Here is a 23,485-nt window from a genome sequence, read left to right as displayed (position 1 = left end):
AAATATTTTAGGAGCTGCATCCACAGAGTAGGATAGCAGCGTTAAGTATAATAGCGCGTTCTTTACAGATCTCAGCAAATCAACATGGCACGATGGGGCTCAAAACCCCTGTGGGGGTGTCGAGGAACAAATCGGAGCGAGAGAGGAAGATCGGTCACAGAAGAGTTGGAGTGGGAGGTGAAATCACGTACAAAAAGGTAGGCATGGGTGAATTACCTCGAACCACGTATAATTGCCATGATAGTTTGAAAACCTTTTTATATCTTACGCAATACGATCGAGTCGAGCGATTACACTTTATTAAATCGTTGCTCGTTCAGATCCAAACGACACAAATCATGGGATCCATCCAACTGGGTATCCAACACGCGGTCGGCGGTTTGGCCAGCAAACCAGAGCGTGATTTACTTATGCAAGACTTCATGACGGTGGAGACGACGAATTTCCCGAGCGAGGGATCGAATCACACCCCGGCTCACCATTTCTCCGAGTTTAAGTTCAAGAATTACGCACCCATTGCATTTCGTTACTTCCGCGATCTCTTTGGCATTCAACCGGACGACTTTTTGGTAAGTAACACCCCTCCAGTCCCTCGCAGTCGTGTTATTCTTCTCTTCTATTCTCTCTCTCTCTTTCTCTCTCTGTACGTTTCCCGTTTTCTTTCTCCCTTGTTCGATTACGGAAGACTCAGGAAGGAACACGATCGATTTACACTGAATCCTTTGCACGCTCTCTCCGTCCCTTCCCTCCGTAAAACGGCCTACGTTCTTCTCGCTCGCAAATCAGCGTCTAACGACACCAACTTGAATATTCAGATGTCGATGTGTAGCGCTCCGTTACGCGAATTATCGAACCCAGGCGCTAGTGGAAGTATCTTTTATCTAACAGATGATGACGAGTTCATCATAAAGACTGTGCAACACAAAGAGGGAGAGTTTTTGCAGACGCTTCTTCCAGGATATTATATGGTGAGCTCAATGGCTTTTCGAGCGCGGTGCGATCGCGCGTCGCGGGACTTAACCGACGATTCGAATTGCGATGTCTCTTTTTGTTTTCTTTGTAGAACCTAAATCAAAACCCGAGGACGTTACTGCCAAAGTTCTTCGGGTTGTATTGCTATCGGTGTAATAGTAAAAATGTTAGATTAGTCGCTATGAATAACCTTCTACCCTCGTCGGTGAAATTACATCAAAAATACGACTTGAAGGGATCGACGTACAAAAGAAAGGTTTGCATTATTGACACATCGGCGGTATTAGAAATATTTATTGCATTTGCGTATTCGTAGCTGTACGATTGATGCAACGATTCCCAGTCGTTTTATATTACGGCCTTTGACACGCGATAATAAGCGCTGAACGCATTCGACATTCGGAACCATGTATTGCAATAAATATTTCCGACGCTGCACGTTTCGTTTCGACACGTTCGTCCGCTTTTCTATTCGCGACTAATAAGAAGCGTCCCTTCGGTCTGCAGGCATCGAAATTAGAGAGATCAAAGTCGTCTCCGACGTACAAAGATTTAGATTTCATGGAGCATCATCCGGAGGGGATCTTCCTGGAGGCGGACACGTATAGCGCGTTGGTTAAGACCATCCAGAGAGATTGTCGGGTGTTGGAGAGCTTTAAAATTATGGATTACTCCTTACTCGTCGGCATACACAACCTTGACCAGGCTGCGAGAGAAAAAGCGGTAAGTATCGCTGAAGAAAAAACACTCGGCTGGTCATAGTGCAAATATGTGCGCGATGATTCGCGCGAATGGAACCAGTTCTTGTTACGATTAGAAAAAAACAGGGGGAGGAAAAAACTGTGAGGTAATATGTTCGTTAAAGAATTTTCCTGGCATCGACGGAAAGATTGTGGCCATGATCTTCGTCGATCATCTTCGGATTTCTCGTGCACGCATAAATATCCACGGACTTGCTAATTACAATCGGCGGTTGAACGATACGACTCGTTCTGGTCGCTCGGATCGTACGCTGTAACGTGTAATTTACTATGTCGTCCAGCAGGAGCAGAGATTATCGGCGAGCGCGGACGAGGAAGTCGGCGAAGTCGGAGGTGAGAGTGCAGGGCTCACCCAGGCGGAAAGAGAACGGGAACGGGAGGAGAGAATAGGGGCCAGCGCCCTGAACCGATCGCGAAGCATAAACCGGCAAAGGTTGGTCGCGCACAGTACCGCTATGGAGAGTATTCAGGCTGAAAGCGAGCCGATAGACGAGGAGGACGATGTACCGTGAGTATCGTATTTTCGTTTAAATCACCACGACGATTTGTACGCTACCAGACGAGCGGCCTAAGTAACGTGATTTTAATTGCGGTTCGTGTTCCTAGCAGTCCAGGTGGAATTCCTGCCCGCAACGCTCGCGGCGAACGCCTGCTACTCTTCCTCGGTATTATTGATATTTTGCAAAGTTACAGGCTCAAGAAAAAGCTCGAGCATACCTTGAAGTCGATGATACACGATGGTGTAAGTTGCGTCGATTTATCCGTCTATTTTTATGTTGTAGTCGTAAGAGGCGTCGGAGGGAAAAAATAGCACAATTAAATGCACGATTCATTTAAATTATATTCTTCGGCGAAGCGTGCATGATTTCAATCCGTGATAGTCACGGATTAGTCACGTAAGGGGTGAAATGTTACTCCCCGTTCCGCGAGCTCCGCTACGTATTTATGCTATACAATAGAATCGAAACTCGCGTATATTGTACAGATATTAAACTTTTAAGGCGTCGAACGATGAGATTGGTTCTCTTAAGTATTGTAACTATCTTGAGTACTATTACGCGTAACCATAAACTTTTATAATAGAAGTACTTTCATTGTAGTAAAAGTTTACGTCCAGATACGTGTATAGTTACGTGTTAGTCGCTGTTATAATAGAGTCTAAGAGCTAAGTTTATCGTCTGACGCCTGGCATTCACGCCGTCATTCATATGCATGGTGTTGCATTGTACATACGGTTTAAAGAATGCCGATTGTTGCGTCTGTCTACAGGACACTGTCTCAGTACACCGGCCAGGCTTTTATGCGCAACGTTTTCAAGATTTCATGGCGAAGACAGTATTCAAGAAGATACCGTCACGTAAGTACCATCCTAATCAGCCACTTCTAACAAATCTGACCTCAATGTTAGCACTGAACAAGGCTCATTCCTAATTTGTAAGCGAGTTTTTTTTTAATCACTTAGTTACTTAACGTTATGTTTTCGGTTAATCGAACAATATCGACCGACGTGTCTCGTCTAGTGTCCTGCCAAATCCGATTTGGCCCTATATCAATATAAAGTATCAAGTACAAGAAAAACATTCTAGGCTTTAAGTAGACAGTAGAAATTATAACGAACAAGTATTTTTATCCGCCAGCTGATCGTGATTAATCAGATCTTTCTGTTTATAGTAATAGCATCAATTACTGTGATTCAACTATATAATATACGATGCAATGTTATCGCATAGTATCTTTTACATAAAAAAAAAGAGGACAAGAAAATGAAAGAAAAAAAAGATGAAAAAAATATTCGAAAGATATTTTGAACGTACGAATAGGAAAACGGGGGTGAACGAGAGTTTGGAAAATTGAATGTTGCAAAGGGTAAAACGCTCAAAAAGAAAAAAAAAGAATTATAAAAAGTACGGTACTTATATATTAACGTGCATAATTCTGCCATTTACAATTAAGTAGCGACGTAACGATCTTGTTGTTTAAGATTCCAGTTTATATAGAGAAGTAAGCCATAAGCTAGATTTACACGTGTATACATATATTTTTTAGCTTCCTTATTGTATAACCGTTATCGCTGACCGTTCTGATTTATTTGTTCGATTCAGTGAAAGGTTCTTTCGTTTCATCGCGATGCATGGATAAGTTTAATATCGGATCGTATTATCAGCGGTTCGTTCGATTATGTAAATCTTCCATTGATTCGAATCGCGTACGTCGTTCTTTTGCTCGCGTTTTTATTTTTAACTCCGCTTTACTTTCCGTTTCGTTTCTTTATCGAGAAGGAGAAAAAAAAGAAAATGAGCTGCTCGAAGCGAGAATGAGCGAATATCGATTTCTCTTCCCATCATATACAATTTTATCACAGACAAATTTAGCCGTCCAGAAAGATTCTAATGATCGTAATAGTGACTTAAGGTAATTAAGTGACTGCAGAGAATGCGTTGAATCCTGTGCGGATATCCGAAAACTACGCACGCATTGACTGCGCCTCATATCGATCTTCCGGAAACAGTTCCAACCCCTCGCGTGGCCAATGCAAGAAACGTCTATTTTTTTATAACACATAACTGGATAGCGGTCTATTTCAAGGTAGAAAACTAATAACCAGAATGAAAAGAAACAGAAACCGAGTTCAAGATTATTTAAAACAGTCAAAAGTTGGACACGCGAGGAGTTGAGAAAAAAAAAGTTTCCTTTTGTACCTCGTGTGTTTTATTCATATGCGTATAGTATATCCAGTGCAATCAATCTTAATTCAATGACTCCAATTAAGTAGCAGCCCCGACGTCGATTTTTCGGATACCTGCATATCCCTTAATAATTAACGCTATCGATCAAATATCCTGGGTTTGTTGAGTGCCAGTTGGTCACCTTTGGGTTTTTTTTTCTTTTTTCATTGTGGTGTAACTAATCGCTAACACGGTACACACGATTTGTAAATAATTTTCTGTTTGTCTCGAATTCCATAAGTTTCCTCGATTCGTTTATCGCCACTCTGTTCTATCCAATGTATCGAACTCATTGTTCACTTCGCATTTCGTTACGAGGGACAGACCATTTGCTTGCTTTGTCTTTTTTTTGTTTTAACTCGAGACGTTTAATCGACCGAAAAGAAAATTAAGAGAGAACCGTCATTTAACGAGCACAAAGTAACCAGTCCACTGGTGTCCACATACGTAGCTGAGTATTTTATTATGCCAGTAGTATTTTGCTAATTAACGCAAGGCGCGCGTCGAAGCGTCGCGCGAGGCATGGGGGTGGTAGCTGGTTTAAAAATCGAAACGTTCATGAAGTAAAGGGAAACGGGTCGATGGTAAGGCGTAAGGTTTCCGTGAGAAGCGCATTGTCCTGCGAAAGTTCCGTAACCAGTTCGCTGCTGAAAACATAGCCGTCCTATGCGCAGAGAGAGAGTATCCTTTTTTCGCCAGCATGTACATACATATGCATATCGATACACGCGTTGCACCGCGTGATCTCCAATCAGGCTTCCCAATCGTCCAAGTTCCTCGACATCGTAAACGTACGAAACGTGCCAAAGTTTTGCGAGACCGTTTCCCTCGTGTTCCTAAGCAGTAGTGTACAGAGTAGTAAATGGCTCGTGATATCGCAGAGGGTTCTATTTAACGCACACGCAGAAGCCTGGTATTATCGAAGAACAATTGTCACAGATCGCACGAAATTCTATATATATATATCCAACAACCAACGCGAGTTTAATTAAGCTGCCAATTCCATTAAGAACCCGTGTACAATCCCAAAGAAACAAGGTGCCAACAAACTTTTTCTACGCGCTCTTCCGCTCGTCGAATCCCGTGTCGTTCGTCGAACTGTCCGTTATTATTACTGCCCGTGCAATTTCGTGCGATCTGTCGCTAACGTAGAAGCGACTCCTCAGACGACGTGTACGATCGAGTATATTTTGGCAAAGCTAGTTTAGTACGGCGTGGATGCGACGGGGTGAGGATACCTGAGAGAAAGGGTGGGTGTGCGCTCGATAGTGTGAGAGAGTGAGAAGGTAATGGTAGAAGTAGACACACGATTCTCTTTTTATTGTGAAAATATTCAGCTATCGGCTCAACGTGGACACCAATGTACATATTTATATATTTTGCAATAAACATTTTCGCTGTTTACAACTTCATTTCATTTCTAAAGCCTACCCGTACACGTTACATAGACGATATACATGTATATATATATATATATATATATATATATATATATATATATATATATATATATATATATATATATATATATATATATATATATATCGATTAATTTTCTTTGCCCACCATAAATCGCTCCAGCCGCTCTGATTTCGTTCTTCTCACCATTCTGTCCGTGACACTTGTTTTACCAACATTAATATCCCTACAACTGTTAACCGTCTACCGCTACTACCGCTAACGCTACGTATAAATACTGTCTACCAAACGCTATCTCATCTACACATACGTATCACGTCCCCCTTTTCATCGTAGCCCACGAGCTCATCTCACTGTCGAGTTTTATTATTATTTTCTGCACCGTTACGACGCGTCACACCGTTCATGTACCTTGTCTTAAATAGCGTGTATCGTGCGATGTGTTTGTTGTTTGTGTTTCGACGTGCGTTTGGGTTTTAATCATCACGGATCTGTTCCCACACCGCCGTTTCTACTTAGCGAAAGGGAAAGATCAACGAGACGATCCTTTCGTCGACTTCACGCTCCCTCACAGTTCCGTTTCGAACGCAACAACCGCCATCGGACTCTGTCTCACCACCACCCTCTGTCCCTGGTCTTTCAGCAACGCAGACCTTTCGTTCAAAAGAGACGATCATCCGTTCGTTTTAGTTGCCTTTAATTTTTGCGTTCATTCACACTTGTTCGCGCGAGCACGCACGACGGAGCCTGGATTGTACGCGAACGGGAACGGTGAGATCACGCTAACTTTTTGTCGCGGCACCGTTGTTAATCGATGTTTTAAAAGCGCCTGATTTGCCGCGTGCATTCGGGGCTATTATAAATGAGTTAAGAATCAATCAAAGTCTAGTTAAGATCGGCGGAATTGGAGATGACGAGGGGAAAGAGGCTAAAGAAATGCCGAGATGTTCCACGGATAATACGTTGGCGAGACTAATGAGGCTCCATTTGAAATAAAGAAAGAACCGTCGAGTTTTAACGATTTAGATCCAGGTCAACTTTCCACGATAAAAAGGATGGAAGATCAAAGAAATACGCTCGGATGGTCGACGTTCGAATAATCGAGGCTCCGTCCCGGGCAGAATTTCCTGGCGCCGTTCGTTTTAAAGGCGCATCGACCTACGACAGGGTTTTTTAACGACAGAAAGCAATTAACGACACGCTGTAATTATTATTTATTTAATCGTTCACGATACTACGAATGATACATGGTTTGTTTAACGTCGCTTTTACTCTTTATCCCCTCTCTGTCTCTTATCTACTATCTTCAGCCAAGAACGTATATATATATAAATATATATCCCCCGCTTACCTTTGTGTTGCTAATTTGATTCTCGGCAGTCCCTATGATCTATCGATCGTTTAATAATCCGGTATATATTAAAGAGTTAGCTAAATGTTGATGTTTTTGTGTCCCGTGCACTTCTTTCCGTGTCAACCCCCAATGACCTGATCTGACCTGCTACCGATCGAAACTCGAAAAATCGAATACCAAAAGTGGACCTGCCTGAGATTAAGGGGAATCATCGAAAATTCCGTAACCTCGTCACCAGCTACATAGGTAACTTTGTCTATCTGTTCGTCCATCTGTCTGTCCATTTTGTATGGTTGTACGTATGTTTGTTTTTTCTTTCCAATTCTTTTCTTTTTCCCTTTTTTTTTTTCTTCTCCCCTTCTTTACTTTTCTCGTGCCCTACTTTTTTACAACAATTTTTGCCTTTGAGAAGGAAAAGAGAAACGTCGAACGTTTATCTGCTTGTATATGCGTACAATTTTTATCTCTCTCTTTCTCTCTATCTCTCTTTCTCTATTTCTCTATTTCTGATATCGATCTCTGGTTTGTTGCTCCGTCGAATCCCATTTTTCTTTCTTAATCGTCGTGTTTGGTGTTCTTCTATAATTTTTTGTTTCTTTTTTCCTTACTTTATTCAATGATACACTGTTTCTCTATCTGCATCTGGTCAGACCTCGACTAATTTAGACGCTTTTCTGTTTTTTGGCAAATACAGTCTTTGCTCAGAGTGAGTTTTTCTATACTGAATTCAAAGTAGCCAGAATTACGTAGAGCTGTTGAGAGAATTGTTTTTCCTAGAACATTATACTACTACCACTGTATGGCATGTGAAACGAATCCTTTTCATAGCACTCGTTACCGTAGATCTAAGGTGCCTTACTGTGTACGTACACTTGTAAATACGAAAAGATTGTAAGTGCAAAAAACGCTTCTTCGCAACCGTATCCTTTTTCTTTTACTATTCGAACCACGTATTTTCCTTGGTATAACCTTAACCTTAATGCATTCGAGATCTGCGAGATTGTGTTATCCTTGACTTATATGGTATATAACGTTGATCTTTTGAGATGTGCTTACTGTTTGAAAGTTTGAAGTTTATTTTCCACCCGACTCACATCTTTTAATCTTCCCAGTATTTCGCCAGTAACGCTCCCTTTCTTTGAAGCGAAACACTTTGTCTTTCACGGTAACAAAGGTTTGCACCCGAAGATGTCTCGTCTTGCAACGCTTCTTTGATTATCTTTCTCACCTGTCTCTAGTCGGAACTCTGTCTACTGTAATCACACGTATCTATAAAATCTGAGCGAACGTAAGTTTAGATGTTTGCATTCACCGCTGTACTCTGGATATTTTTTACGCCTCGAAATAACTTTGAATCCGGAGAATGCCTTCCTTTCCTTCTCTTCGAATCGAATTTGATCGTTGTAAACGCCAAGAGAAAAATATCTCAGAGTACGAGTATTGTACAGAAACGATCGAGTATCTCCCTCGTTCCGATTTTCTCTCTGCTTCTGCGATGCATCGTGAGATCTGTGTGCCTGGTTCGAGTTCTCTTCCGGCGTTGTTTATCACTTTCTCACACTTGTCTCTTTCTCCCCTTCTCTTTTAAGCTTCGACACGTTCACGATTTTTCAAGCACACCAAAATTAATCACCCGACTCTTGATCGATGACCCCCTCTTGTTTTTTTCCCCCACGCGGATCTAGGTCAACCTCCTCTCGAAAAGCATCTAAGGGGACCAATATCCGATAACACCGTTCTCCAGTCGTAGACAGCGTATCCGAATTTTCGCTAGGAACAGACTTTTCGTCTGGAACATACACGCACACACACAGACACACACACATGCCCCATTTTTAGCCACGATAACCCTGAATGGAACCAGCAACGAAGCACACCTACGTCATACGCTGTAAACGTAGAAGGAAAATCTTTTATCGAAAATTCCTAGCTTTAGAAGACTTCTTGTTCAAGAAATGAAAACGATCGCGTATCGAAACGAGAAACAAAGTCACTGCGATCATCCGATTTTCCTTGTACGCTCGCGCGATATGATCTGTGAAAAAGAAGACCAACGATCAGTTGACTCTTCGAAGATCTATTTTTACCCAGGTAAAAGGAAAAGACGACTCGAGATAGAGTGATTCCATCGACGATCGTGGCAGCGATACGTGGAACAGAAACGAGCGAGCAGCGCGACGCAGCACCGCCGTTCGTTCTCCGATCTCGCGTCGGAATAATTTTTCACAGATCCGTGGTAGCATCGCCGAGACTCGTTCTACTTAACCTCGTAGTTCGTGTTTCAATCAGAGCTGAACGGACCGCGTTGCGAATCTAATCTGATTAGAACAAAAAAAAAAAAAAAGAAAAAACTAAGAAGCAAAAGAAACCCACAACAGAGGGCCTGGTGTATCGCGCGTGTTCGACCGATTAGGATCCTCGCTGTCGATCGCGATCGAACGCGCGCGGTGCTCGTGCACGTAGATCTACACCAGTGGCATGCGCAAAGATGGAAACGTGGCGTGCACCACGGATGCACGCGACGATGGATAAAAAAACTCCGCGCGAATCGGAGAAAGGGTGTAGCCTGTCTTCCTCCGTGGATCTCTCGCGCACGATCTGACCGCGCGAGGGACCGACACGATAGAAAGCTTTCGATGTTGTGTCGGCTTTACTACATACCTCGCGATGTGTGTTAGACATTAGAGAATTCGAGGCTTCCGAGGCTCGACGTTGCGCCCCGTTATCACCTCTGCTGGAGGCTTTCGCGTCGAGGAGCGCGTCATTTCGCAGCAATTATTCTCAGCTTCGCCAGAGCTCGACTAATGCACCGATAATCGATTAACCGGGGCTACATTATGCAAATTTATTTGTGTCAACGCAGAATTAAGGAAGTGGAATTTAAATCTGTACATCTTTGCACATTGAATGCGTTCTGCACTTTCTTGCACATTTAAATTCCCTGAGAACGCGCGATCATCCCCTGTCTAGAAGGGTGGCTAACGATAATCGATAACACATTGTCGGTACGTCTCTCGATCTTTGAAGAAGCTGACTGGTAATGCTTGTGGAATGTTACTATGATCATTTTAAAAGGATAAGAAGTGCGCTTTGAAAGTCTCAGCGGTGATAACCGTGCGTTGGACACCGTCGAAGAGATTAGATGGCCGCGAGGGCGTTACTCCTCGTGTTTTCGCAGTAGTATAGTCTCGTTTGCGTTCTTCCCCTGCCCGGTAACGTGTAGAGAAATCAAAGAAGCGTAGCTCCGAACGGTGGAGAAGAAGCGATTATTAACCTAGACATAGTCGTGGCAAAACAGTGCTGTAGCGAGGGCTACTGTTGCGCGGGGTCGTATCGAAAGCGATTTGAAAGCCAACAGAGAGGAAACGCGGACAGAACCGCGAACGTGACACGAGTTGCAGCCAGTTGGATCTCCATTCGGATGGCATCCGTCGCAACTTCGATTCGCGGTGGTTAAAATGGCTTCCGAGTGACCCCGTGCAAGGCGTACCGATCGCGACACGTTGTTAGACCCGGTAAATACGGTGCGAAAATAGAAAGCCCGTGCACGCGACGCGGCGGAAACTTTTTCAAAACAACGTGCCGACGCTTCACGCATAATCTAACACTTGCCACGGTACTGACGTCAGCTTTCTGTAGCGTTAACTCGTTTTACATCCCCCTTATAACCGATGCATAGGCACCGTTCTGTGAGACACATCCAATTAATCGTTCCGATTCTCCACGAGCATCTATTATCGATGTTGAAAACCCACCCCAACGCCGCCCCCGCCAGCTGGCCAATATTCCACGCGTCGATCTCTAATAATCCATCGATTTGTGTTTCAGCGTTGAAACATTCCCCGTCGAAGAGAAAAAGCATAACCAGGCCGCTCAGGCCCCTGGACGGCGACTTCGATTCAACTGGTGAGTTTCTCCGATCGATTATGTACCTAGATATATTATTCTCACTCGAATCTCTGTTACCATGGTCCGTCTCGTACGCTTCGCGTGGTCTTCTTAATCGAAGACGAACGGTTTCAGCAATTTTCGCGACCAGTTCGAAACGTTTGGTCTTATCTTTCCTGGTTTTTCTTTTCGTTTCTTTTATTTTACTGTTACGAAGAAGCGCGCGAATGAAACGGATGAGAATCGACGAGTCGAGTCTGGTCGGAAAATCGCGCGGACACGAGCGAGCAAACATTTTTTCCACGATCTTATTATTGGCTTTGCGCTGAACTTCACGTGTGCAGCTCGGCACAGCGATCGGTGCAATAAACTTAGATACGGCATACCGACGTTCCCCCTGTCCAAAACGTTCACCACGATCCCCGTCCGTGACGCCGCCAAGAAGCATCCCCACTGAACAACCATCCACCGCAGCCCCGTTCCTCTACCTGAAGGGTAACCCCCTTCTCGCTTTTACGAAGATTGCTCGCGCGTGCTTTCACGTGCCAATCACGTGCGCCTATCCGTGTTCCGTGTTGGTAGGTAATCCATTATCTTACCATTTCATTCAGCTTCACGGAGATCTCGTACGAATAAAACCGGGAGATCCGACCGATTCAGGTTCCAATTGAGGCAAATTCCGTTTACCAAGCCAGGTTATATACTGGACTTGTCAATCGATTCGATCGTTTTAAGCTCGAGACGGGATTTAAAACGATCAAGTCGGCAGGACGGCACCGTGTCGATATGTCGGGGAATTTCACGAGACCCTGTATCGAGGATCGGGCAAAGTTCAAAGGGCACGGCCCAATTTCTGCGTTCGGTTACGGTTTTATCCGCTGGCAATCGCTTTAGACATACCCTTCGAAATCCGTTCGATTCTGTCTACTACAGATGCAAAGAACGTACGTATCACAGCTTTCTATCGTGAATGTCAGTCGAATGCGCGCATTCCGAGCGTCGAAGACCCTCTCTGTTTGCCTCGAACGTCCCTTGCTCGAATCCCTGTTTTATTTCGGGACACCTTCGATCCGTGACTGGACGGAGAGACTTCGAAATTCCGGGACAATCGTCGGCCTAGAAACGCGAATCTGCTCGTCTACGTGTACGTCAAACGCGAGACGGCAAGAACGACGTGTTTGAGGGGTAAAAAGATATTTAGGGCGCGAACTGTCGATGAGAAAAAGCCGGAAGTCTCTCTGTCCGCTCAAGAGTCGCACAGATGGTGATACGGTAATGGTACATGGTGTTGTATGGTGGTTTAGCGGTGCCGACAACCGGAACTTCGACAATGCATGCTACGTCACCCACGAAGGCTGGTGAGTCTCATACGATCACTTACTTTCCTAATATCCATTAATTATACTCTCTCTCTTACTTTCTTTCTCTCTTTCTCTCTGTCTTTACGTGGTACCCCTTTTATATCGATTAAAGTCTGTCTTAAGAAAGACGATCGTTCGACTCGTCTTTGCTATTCTTTAATAAGAGTTCACGTATTAGGATTCACCTATCCGTGATGGAATTTAGAGTCCAGAGACCGCGAGTGTCGATCACCGTCACTGATAAATCTGTCTTGAATCACATAGATAGCCACCCGTTTCTATTATACTGTTACATATTAAATATCTCTCTCCGAAGAGCAATGCCACGTTGCTTCGAAGCATCAAGAGTACTACGATACCGTATACAATAACGCAGTGGTTTCGTAAAAAAATAAAAATAAGAAAGGATATTCCATTCCCAAGTCGCATGAATCAGCTCGCGGGTATTGAACTCGGTCACGCGACTGGAAAAGACTCTCGGTTCGACGTTCTCGGAGCAACGTTGCACAGAGTTCGTCACGCGACCTCTATCACCCCCAGCTTCTCTGTTTCTCTCTACCCCCTTTTCTATTTCTCTCTCTCTCGCTCTCTCTTCTACCCCGTCTTCACCACCGTTTTCGCTGCACACGCAACCACCCTCGTCTACGACTCTACCCGTTCCTGGTCAACGTCGAACGACCCTCCAATGGAAACGACCGCTCGGACGCTACCACGCGAAAAATCAGTGACCCCGACAGACCCTGCGATCAGCACGACCAGCACGGTGATGTCGACCGGCTCCGCGCCAATCGCCACCTCCACCCCGATTAACTTCGCCGCTGGCCCGGTGAGCCCGCCACCTTTAACCTTGGCCGCCGGTCCTCCGCATCAAGAGCAACCAGCGACGACGACCACGGCGGCGGCGGCCAAGGTCGCGAGCTATCCAGCCGTCCTGAAGGGCAGGACCGCCGCCAGTCCGCCAAACCCGAATCTGGTACCCTCTGGCAAGATTCCACCCCCCGTCCCGCCAAGGGGCACCGGTCAATCGAGGACCGCGAGGTCCTCCGAGGAACACCGCGGCCCCGGGACGGTCGCCTCGACGCCCTCGATCACGTCCAGCCGAGGTGACGAAGCAGCCATAATCACCAGATACCGCTTGCATGACAGTTCGAGCATCCTGCACCATCTCCCCCCACCCGATTACATTACTACTATTACATCTACTACTTCTACTACTTCTACTACTACTACTTCCAACGTTGCGCCCGCCGTCAGCACCGCCAATCCGAAATACTCGGGCACCGCGTCTATCTCCTCCTCTGTCTCGACCACCGCCACTGCTGGTACCACCGCAACCGCCACCACCTCGTTCACCGCGACCGCTGACAACACGAAAGCAAACTCTCACTCGAGCCACGCTCTCGCCGCCACGAGATCATCCACCACCTGTGCGCCCACCCGCGACGACTTCGACGAGTTGCATGCCCGCAAGTCGACACCCGCCTACCTACCCCAACGTTACCAAAGCCTGCCGCTGCGCGATCGATCGAACGAGACCGCGAGAGCGTTCGGGTGCGTCCGCGAGGAACCGTCGCCGCGTCATTGGGACGACTGGCCGATGGAGGACGTCTACGACGAGGAGGAGGAGGAGTTCGTCAGCGTGGAGAAGGTTGACGGCTCGTACGTGATCAGAACCAGCCCCTACCCGTTCAGACCTGAGAGAGGTAACTTTCGACGATCACGGGAGGATAACGGGAATTTGGTGACCACAGCAACGACTGAGAACGAGCGGAAGGCAACCAGCTCGAGAGCCGAAGCCATGGCCAAATTCACGTACTTCTTGAACCCTGCGTCCAGGCCGGAATTAATGAACTACAAGATGTCGCGAAAGGACAAGAAACACTCGGAGACTTACTACGAGCGTATGAAGAGGAAGCAAATGGAGCTAGAGGCCTCGATCACGACGATTACGACTTTGGTCCAGCGTACGAGCAAGATCGCGGACGATAGAGGACGAATCGATGCTTCTGAGCCAGGCAGATCGATCGCCACGGTAGTTGGGCAGGAAGAAGCTGTCGAGAGGAGGAAGATCGACATCCAGAGGCTTATGGAGCGTAGAAAAGACAGCAAATTGCTGAGGAAGATCAGAGAGAAGTCTGCTCGACGGAGGAAGAAGCTAGCTCCCGATCCGTCAGTCGTATCGCAGCCTTTCGCTGGCTCCGCAACGGCGTACAACGACGTCGAGAGTTTGAAGAAGAAAAAAGTCGAGGCAGCTAAGGCTTCACCTTTGAGGAGGCCTAGTTATGGGAACGATCGCTTGACGAAGTCGGCGATCGATGTGAGAACCAGAGGCGACAAGGAACAGGTTGTTCTTAAAGCCAATAAGAGAACCTTCTTGGTTACGAAGGTTGACGAGAACGTTTCAACGAAATCCAGAAGCACCGACGTTGTTTATCCCTCGAGAATGGAGGCTGAGTGCGCAGTGGATGGTAACAGACGCAAAGTTGACGTCAGGATCGAGAGAAGATCAATGCCAGCCAGCAAAACTGAAATAGACCGTGTAAACGGCGAGATATCGAATGAATCGAAGCCGAGTCTCGGTTTCAAGGATCGGTTGAAGAAAAGCGAGAACGAGGAATCCAACACTGCGAACCCTTTGTCCGATAAGTTGAAAGGAGGAGCCCAACAGCGATCTTCCAACGTTTTGATACCCAACACTTCCTTCTTGTACGGCTTAGAGAGATCTCGATCGAGAAAATTGTAATCAGACGCACCATATGTTTTTCATGTAATCGTAAAGGGACCAAACGTAAGATAGAGAAATCCAAGGGACGTTTATTCGAAAATATATCCAAGATGGAAGGAGATGGAAATCAGACGAAGAGGACGCGATGAAGAACTTTAAAACACCGTACTAACATACCTGGACAACATCTCTCTCTCTATCTTTCTCTCCTGCATGCGCCAACACACTCCGAGTTAACTCTTTTGTTTCTTCATCTCTCATCGCTCTTCATCTCTCATGTGTGTCAGCCTTTTAACAATACAAGATCTGTTTAATCCACGACTTTGTCCAGAGACGAGAACTTTGCCCTCGACCGTTACTTCTTTGAGAACGAAGGAGTCTGTAGTTCTACGTTTGCGTACCTTCTACCCTCACTAGATGATGCACCTTGTCGTTAACTGTTTCGTTGTACCATACTCTGACCTCGATGCCGTTTCAACGTCGATTTTATAGCGTCGACGAGGTATCGTTCTATCCTCGACACGCAGAGACTCTACGTTTCACAGACAGTAGTGCGTGTGAGGATTGGTTTGTTTCTTGTCTCAATTGGAGTGTTTTATTGCATGCGTAGCGATCTTCTACCCATTGTTAGGACCAAGAAGAGTAGACGTAACCCATTGGAAAGAGAGTAGCAGGTTTAAATAAATAGCAAAGAGTATTATAAACTTTGTTTGATAATTATTAAGAAGTAATGATAATTGACAAATGGTTGCGTCTACGTCTGAAAAGATACACACAGATTGAACAAATTCTAACTCACTATGGAAACACCGTCTTTCAAACGGAATAAAGACTCGTATTAATGTATACTTGTATGGTCTACTGTTTGTATCACAATAAAGGGACGTTCACACGGGTGTACTAGTTACGGTGCATATACCCTTGACATGCTGGCTAAGTAGTTTGCTGTATGTGCTCCTCGGTACACACGCAAGTAGACGTACGTAGTATTAGAACGTAGTCGTTGTGTCATTAGGTGTAATTAGAATGGCTTATTCGGACTGACTTCAATAGGAAGTGCTAATCAATTTCTAACGTCCCGATCCTTTATTTCGACGGCGACGTTCCCGTTGAAACGTAGACGAGTAACTTCGATTGATCGAAATGCGTTTCTGCAACGTCCGTGCAATTTGTGTAACCCGTGCAGTGTGGTCTATTTTTTTTCTCAATGTTCTTGCCGAACGTTAGGAACGCTCGTGATGTGAATTCTTAGCGAGTGCTTTACTGTGATCACTGGTAACACAGCGTCAAGTAGATAGTACTCGAACCCACCCACGATTGCTTCCCATTAAAACCAAACGATCGACGATGTTTTACACTAACTTCTGAAATCGATAAATATTCGCGCATAAAAGAGAAGAGAACGCGAAACTTCGATCGTGAATCACCACTGTATGTACACTTTTAAAAATGCAACGTTTAAAAGGTCCGCACCATATTGTTCTCGGTAGAAACGTAACGAACAAAAGTATTTAATTGGCAAGATGCACTAGGAACAGTTTGAGACACTTGTTTCCCGCCATCTTGAAGCGCCCCAACGCTAACGATTCTACTACCCGCTCCTAGAACCCTTAACGACGAACCAAGCACACTATATCGTGTTCATTAGGGCTAACTGTAGTGCGCTTTTTGTAGGTGGCACCCTTCCTTCCACCTGCTCCACCCCGCCCCCACCATTTGACGACGCAGTGCGTTCAAACGACCAAACCCTGGCTTCCGGTGGTCAGCTTCAACAGGGCGCGCCGACCACCATCTTAACGAGCAGTCTGAGCACCGCTCAGTCGAAGCAGAACAAGGTCGTGCACCATGTCACCCTCTCGAAGGCTTATCACGATGCCGTTAGGTGAGTGAACATTTTTATACCCTCAACCCCTCAACCAGGATCATTCTCTGGAAATTCTGTATTCACGCGCCATTCTACGATCGAATCGTCGATAATAAAAAATAATGTACGTTTCAGCATATCCGACGTTCACTTGGAGAGCAGCGGCAGCGGAAGCGGGAGTGGCGGAAGGGAAACGAAATCGTCGCTGAGCGTGGAAAGCGGCGGTAGCAGTCGAGGGGGTGGCGGACTGACCTGGACGCCACCCGCTGGCAGCGCAGAGGGCTCGACGCCCACTTGGACAGAGGGCACGCCGTCCTTCACCGAGAGCTCCAGCAGCGGTGACGCAGGTAAGTTCCCGTACGCGCTCAACATCTACTACGTCGCCTGAAGGCCCCCACTACGTGCCTCGAGGATTCCTTCGTACTCTTCTTCTTCTTCATCTTCTTCTTCTTCTTCTTCTCCTTCTTCTTCTTCTTCTTCTACTTCTCCTTCTTCTCGTCTATTTCTTCGACGTTCGCGACAAAAGAATTTGCATCGAACGTGGCCGTCCCGTTGATTGTCCCGTAAGTTAACGATGGAGAGATAAAAGTGTGGAGCTTGCAGGGGTGAGGCTGGTTATTCGAGCGTTCGATTCGAGACGAGTTTGTATTTGTGGTGCACAAATATCGGTGCAATGGTAGCAGAATAGAGTTTATGATCGTCAGAGTGCTAGGTAGAGATTGAATCGAACGCTCGAACAAATTCGCACAGTAAGAAATTAGGGTTTGGGGTTTGTTTGGTGTACGGTGCACAGTGAGGGTTGGTAGTTTCTATGTTAAACGATGAGTTACTCTGCGTGACTGGTTCGCGACAAAGGGTACTTTACTTTAACTTCAAGTAGGATTGGTGGTCGTGAACTTGTGGTGTGTTTCAAGTCCGTTTATCATTCTTTTGCCTCCCACCTTTAGAATTGATGCTCTTGTCAGCGATTAATAGAATACACAGTGGTCGTGAAAAGAACGGCGTCAGACATCGTTCGCGGTGAAGAAGAAAATTGCCTCGAACAGACAATTGATTTCGAACTGTAATTATCCTCCACTGGAAACTTGTTTCAACGCCACGGACAATTAAATAACAAAACGAACGTGTTAATTGTATCTTCGGATCGTTGCGAAGGGCAATCAGCGTGACGCTCGCGCCAGCAACCGGAAGTCTGATTAACGTGCCACGATTCGAGGTAGAGTAGCGTTCTTGAGAACGAGCGAAAGTACACGTTTAGAAAAATAGTCGTTGTTCCGTGCTATTCTGCTCTCTGATCGTTTGTATCAATGAAATGTCATCCCGGCTGTTTGTAAAGGTGGGGGAAAGTGAACCCTTCCTGTTAACAAGTATGTAAAATACGTAGATCGTACGGTAGTTAGCGCTGATTCGAACGCATACCGCACACTCATCGAGATAAATACGATAGATCCTGTAATCGTGACGCACACGATACGTGCTCTCTCAGCCATCCACATCGATCGCGTTCTCTCTGTGTAACCAACGTCATTACGTAATCCGGAACTAAATGGGTTTTAGAGCAAATTAAGTTAGATAGTTTCCTACGGTACATACTTCGTTCTCCCTTGCGTTTCTAACGAGATTAATTTGATCGCGAGATCATCGTTGCGACACTACGATTCGTGCGAACATCGATGTACATTCCGTGCTAAATTCTTTATTCGGTTTACGTCGTTCATCGAGAAAGTTCAAATGCGACGAATCTGAAACTGAAACTTCGAGGATAGAATGGAAAGAGAGAGGAGGCTAAACGAACGAGGGAAAAACTCTGAGTGCCTGAAATTTAATCGCGTCGCTTATACACGATTTTAGATCTTGTCACAGTGCGATCATAAATGTCGCTACAAAGATTTGCTCTTCAATCCTTCGATCGCGTGTCGTTTACGAAGGTGCTCGTCGTACAGGCCCGAGTGACAATCGACGACGAGGTTTGACGAGCACCTTCGACGTTCCTTTAAGTAATACAACGGACTGTGTTAATCTCTTGACGAGTACCATCGAACTATCGTTCTCTTAGCCCTGTCTAGGTGATCTGAAAATCTTGTCAAAACGCTCGAACTTTCTTTCCTTTTTCTCTCGAGTACGAGAGCGACAATAAAGCGACGATTGCAACAGAAAGAGAAACACGAGAACCTCACTGAACCTAACGAGAACCTCGTACACACGTTTGTTTTACCTGTTCTGCGGCACCCTCGGTAAGCAAGAACGGGCATCGCCTAGAACCGATGTGCTCTCGAGATAAGTTTCAATTTTTCTCTCTCACATCTTTTTTACCTCGACTTTCTTTTCTCCAACCACTTTATTTTCCTCTCGCTACAGTCTCGCATACACATACCATTGTGCGAACTAGTTACACGCTTCTTGACACCCGTAGAGAACGGTTAGAACGGTGCACGCTTTTAACTCTTACCAGTTGCATCTTGGTAATCTACGATACTTCGAAAGAACCATCCGACGTTCGAATATCAAGCGGATCAAGCGATGGTTCCGGTTTCAGAACGGAAGAAGAAGTTGCGTTTGATGGTACTTTCCATGGCACGTGCTCTCTCAGTTTGAATGTTTCTATCCCATAGATCGCGACGACTCGAACAGTACCAGCTGCTGCTGACCTTTCTCTTGCACTATGACGATTAACGATAATTCTAGGTTGCCCGACCACGCCGATCAGGGGTAGCCAGCGTCAGGAGGACGGCGGAAGGGTAGCGGCCACCGTCGAGGAGGCGTTGGCCAGTCTCACTACCGAAATGGTAAGTTGGTGATCGTAGCTTTGAACGATTGGTCACTCGATGCGATACGGTAGAGAAATTCGGAGATCGTTTACAGCGAAGTACCAAATTCTTGTGGAAACTTGAAAATCGCCATCGTTTCCTCTTTCTTGAGATCGACTGCGGACGTTTGAAATAGTAGGACCCGAATAGACATCTCTATTGCCCTCTAGATATTTTTTACATTCTGTATGTTACCTCCACTCTATCCTTTCTTGCACATACAAATGTCCCCTATGTGTACAAACATTCGTAGCTTACTTATCGCTATCGAGGCTCTCAATGGTATAACCGGGTTTCCTTACGAACCATACGCTGCGTAAGCAGCAGCTCGAATGACACACATAATTGATATTTCGATTATCCTCAATAATTCATCGACCTCGATAACGATAAATTAACACGTACGTGGAATTTTTGGATTATTTCGAAAGTTAAGATCGCGATCTCCAATTGTCATTACCGTATCATCCTCGACCGATTCCACGAGGCGGTAAGTGTCTAAATCGGAGCCCAGTGACCGATCGATCGGACTGTGTAAATGTTTCCCCGAGTGGCCGAGGGTTTTCTTTTCTTTTTTTTTTCTTTTTTTTTTTGTAACTAATAAACAGCCCCCAGACGACGACGCGTAGCGAAGACGAGAGCGGAGGGCCCGCGAAACGCCGTCGTCTAAGGACAAAGAAAATCTGGCTTCGTGTCAGCCTACAATCGTCGTGTCTCTAGTCCCGTCTGTGTCTCGTTTCTCTGTCCTGTCCTTTGTGTCGGGCCCCATATAGGGCCCAACGATCCGGTCGCGCGCGGAGCGTTCCAAAGCGATGATTCCCTACGTCCTCGCTCGACAGTCGCTCTGACAACACGATTCGTGTCGGGAATCGTTTAAGAAGAGAATGCATGAGGTTTTGTTTGACGTTTTTTCTCTTTGCTTCGAGCATCTTGGACTGACCTTAGCATAGTTGGACCCCTTAGCGATTATTTTACGATTACGATACGCGTAGGGAGGTTGCATGAACATTTTAACGACCCAATGATTCGAGGAATTTGCAGACCTTTAACCTGTAACCCTATTCTATAGTAATGGTTGTATCCCTTGCTGAAAATCCATCGATGATCCTGAGCTACCTTACGATACGAGCAGTGTCGTAAATGACCATTTTTTTTATGGCACTTTCCACCGCCCTTTCATCGTCCACGTTTTAAATACAAAGGGTACGCGCGTGGCAATTAAATGTCCGAATGGATTTCGCAAAATTCGGACAAAAGTTTCTCGAATCATCCGTCTGACACATTTTTCCACGCAACGAGGCGGACGATACCCCGGTTGCGACACTTCGAACGAACGCATCCTCGAATTTCTGCATGCGAGCGCATCGTAGAATCCCCAGCGAGCGCGTCAGCGATTATTCCCGGCGATTCGGCTGGTGCGTGCATATTTTTCACAAGGTAAACAAGCATCGAAGGGTTCGCGACACGCGAAAGAATGTCAGACACGTACCACCGGGTGAAACATCGGCCAGGTAATTCCATATTAACCCAGTATCGACGTCGACAAGAATTCTCCAGTGTCTGCCGAGGCATTTCAGAACGAATCGAGCCGCACGGAATCCTTCTCGCTAGGAGCGATTCTTCCGTCGTTTCCTCCATTCCTCTGGCAACTCGCGTTTCCCTCGAGAGCATTAAATCGAACGCTTTGGAACGGTCCGCGCGACACGATCAGACTATCTGAAAGGATCTTCTCTATTTCCTCAAATCAGGAGATACTGCAGCACGAGTGAATACGCGAATCGGCTCGTCCCCCTAATCTCCGTCGATCCGCGCCACTTTTGGAGACAGGGCCTGGGCGCGGCGTCCTTAGCGACGAATCTTCGAAAGAGCGAACCTCGAGCGTAGGGCAGACACGCGGCGAATCGTAGATGGGAGGATCGAGTTCGATCGCGAGTCGAGACGGACACGCGGAACGATGCCCTGGAAAATTACGTTGGTCATTCCCTTTTCCTTTTTCTCTGTCGCGTTTTCACTCAGTCTCTCTCAGGTACTCGAACGCCAGGCGTCGAATGTGTGTTCGGTTCTGTACTTAACGAACAGTTGGGAAGTCCGTCTCGACTCGCGAGTCCCACGTAGCATTTAATCATCCAAACGCGATCCGTCTCGCGTTCATTCGCACGGGATGAATTAATTGACTGAAACAAAAAAGGTGGTAGGCGCGTTCTCTCGGAGCGACGAGAGCGATCGAGCAGCGTTGACGATCCGCGTGCGTTCGAGACGAACCGTTTACGGGCCAGGAGGCTTGTGCACCGTGATAAAACTCGGCCTACAGTATTAGAGGACTGTACAATACTCGTTCGGGACGACTCGAAATCGGCGAGTCGTCGTTCTCCAGTTGTTCCCGTTTTTTTTTTTTTCTTCGTTTTCGTATGTCTGGTATTTGTCGCTGTCGCGGAGTTTCGCGATCGATATACAATTCTACACGGTTGAACGTAATAACGCCACGTGTTTCGAGACCACGTGTGTACAAATTTAACGATCAGATTTATAAATTCAGCTCGTGCATCGACCAATTGACCGACCGACTTAATCGTGCTAATTCGCGTGCTCGTCTTCGAACGATCTCCCGACTACGTTAACGAAAAATAATAATAATAATAATAACGAAGAAGCCTTAAAAGGAGAACACGTGTCGTTGTTAGCGTCGCAAAACCGTCTCCTCGTTGCTTCTCCCGTTGCATTTAGCTGGTAAAATCGTATGGCCATCGAATCACCGTGCTTCACGGGTGACGTTTCAAGTTTGAAACCGCGGCGTGAACGCCGCGATACATAAGTATCTACTCATTACCTCTAATCGTAACTAACAATTACCTCTGTTGTTATGTCAGTGAATTGTGAACGTTAACGACGGGTTAACGGATGGGAATTAAGAGGGGGCGGGAGAAACCCGTACAATAAAGGTAGGAGGGGGATGTGTACCGCCGTTTCAATGGAATAGCTGTAAATAATAGTTACGATCCAATTAGGACTCGTACCTCGCGCGATCCCGTTTTTATTACGATACGATATAGCCACCGGTCGTGTACATGTACCTCTATGTGTCTCACGTTCTTCGTCTGTCTTCTGTACGTAATTATACATATAACTTATACACGTATGTACACGCATTTAAACGAGACGTGTACGCCGCATCCCGTCGAGGTGGCCAGCGAGATCTCGCGTCTGCTTGGGGTTCAGCCGATGGATTCTTCGTTGTCGAAAGTTTGAAGGAAAGATAGGGGGGGGGGGGGGGGGCACTCGTTAAAATTGTCACCGTGTAATTAACACATAATCAGCCGCTTCGAATGCAACATTTTTAGACTATATTATATAGACTATATAACTCTTCGTATCATCTCTCAAACTTCAAATACGTATTGATATATACATATTCGAGATAGTAAAGGTTTAAGAAAAAAAAAAAAAACAATTAATGGTTCGAGTAATATGTGTGCGCTTGCGAGAATTTACCGACACTGGAACGTGAAGAGAGACTCGTGTCTCGCAATTAAATCCTTGTAATCGGCTGACCGTAGAGGCTGTTCGACGCCAAGTTTACTGGAATTCACTGGCCACCCCGATACGATTAT

General features: G+C 45.8%; 1 protein-coding gene across 14 annotated transcripts in view; it reads left to right on the top strand.

Annotated features, from left to right (window-relative positions):
• Pip5k59b (Phosphatidylinositol 4-phosphate 5-kinase 59B) overlaps window positions 1-23,485 on the top strand; it is a 32,430-nt gene that overhangs the window by 3,046 nt on the left and 5,899 nt on the right. For 3 of the 14 annotated variants that reach the window (XR_013101884.1, XM_076895972.1, XM_076895962.1), the window contains exons 3-17: window positions 69-197; window positions 321-569; window positions 816-968; window positions 1,064-1,228; window positions 1,480-1,695; window positions 2,015-2,241; window positions 2,340-2,475; window positions 3,003-3,090; window positions 7,416-7,478; window positions 11,061-11,138; window positions 12,425-12,478; window positions 13,207-13,584; window positions 16,881-17,088; window positions 17,206-17,417; window positions 19,756-19,856. Coding sequence is in view for 13 of the 14 variants with exons in the window: in XM_076895972.1 (XP_076752087.1) it covers window positions 69-197; window positions 321-569; window positions 816-968; window positions 1,064-1,228; window positions 1,480-1,695; window positions 2,015-2,241; window positions 2,340-2,475; window positions 3,003-3,090; window positions 7,416-7,478; window positions 11,061-11,138; window positions 12,425-12,478; window positions 13,207-13,584; window positions 16,881-17,088; window positions 17,206-17,417; window positions 19,756-19,856 (2,457 nt within the window). In the remaining variant the exon portion in view is untranslated. Of the gene's footprint in view, window positions 1-68; window positions 198-320; window positions 570-815; window positions 969-1,063; window positions 1,229-1,479; window positions 1,696-2,014; window positions 2,242-2,339; window positions 2,476-3,002; window positions 3,091-7,415; window positions 7,479-11,060; window positions 11,139-12,424; window positions 12,479-13,206; window positions 13,585-16,880; window positions 17,089-17,205; window positions 17,418-19,755; window positions 19,857-21,625; window positions 21,781-23,485 lie in introns of those variants that run through there. The other 11 variants (XM_076895971.1, XM_076895966.1, XM_076895965.1 and 8 more) reach the window with 11 other exon arrangements.

This window comes from Xylocopa sonorina, chromosome 5 (genome assembly GCF_050948175.1).
Source record: "Xylocopa sonorina isolate GNS202 chromosome 5, iyXylSono1_principal, whole genome shotgun sequence".
Taxonomy (NCBI): domain Eukaryota; kingdom Metazoa; phylum Arthropoda; class Insecta; order Hymenoptera; family Apidae; genus Xylocopa; species Xylocopa sonorina.
The sequence above is the reverse complement of the archived record's forward strand: the minus strand, read 5'-3'. Positions and strand labels throughout refer to the sequence as shown.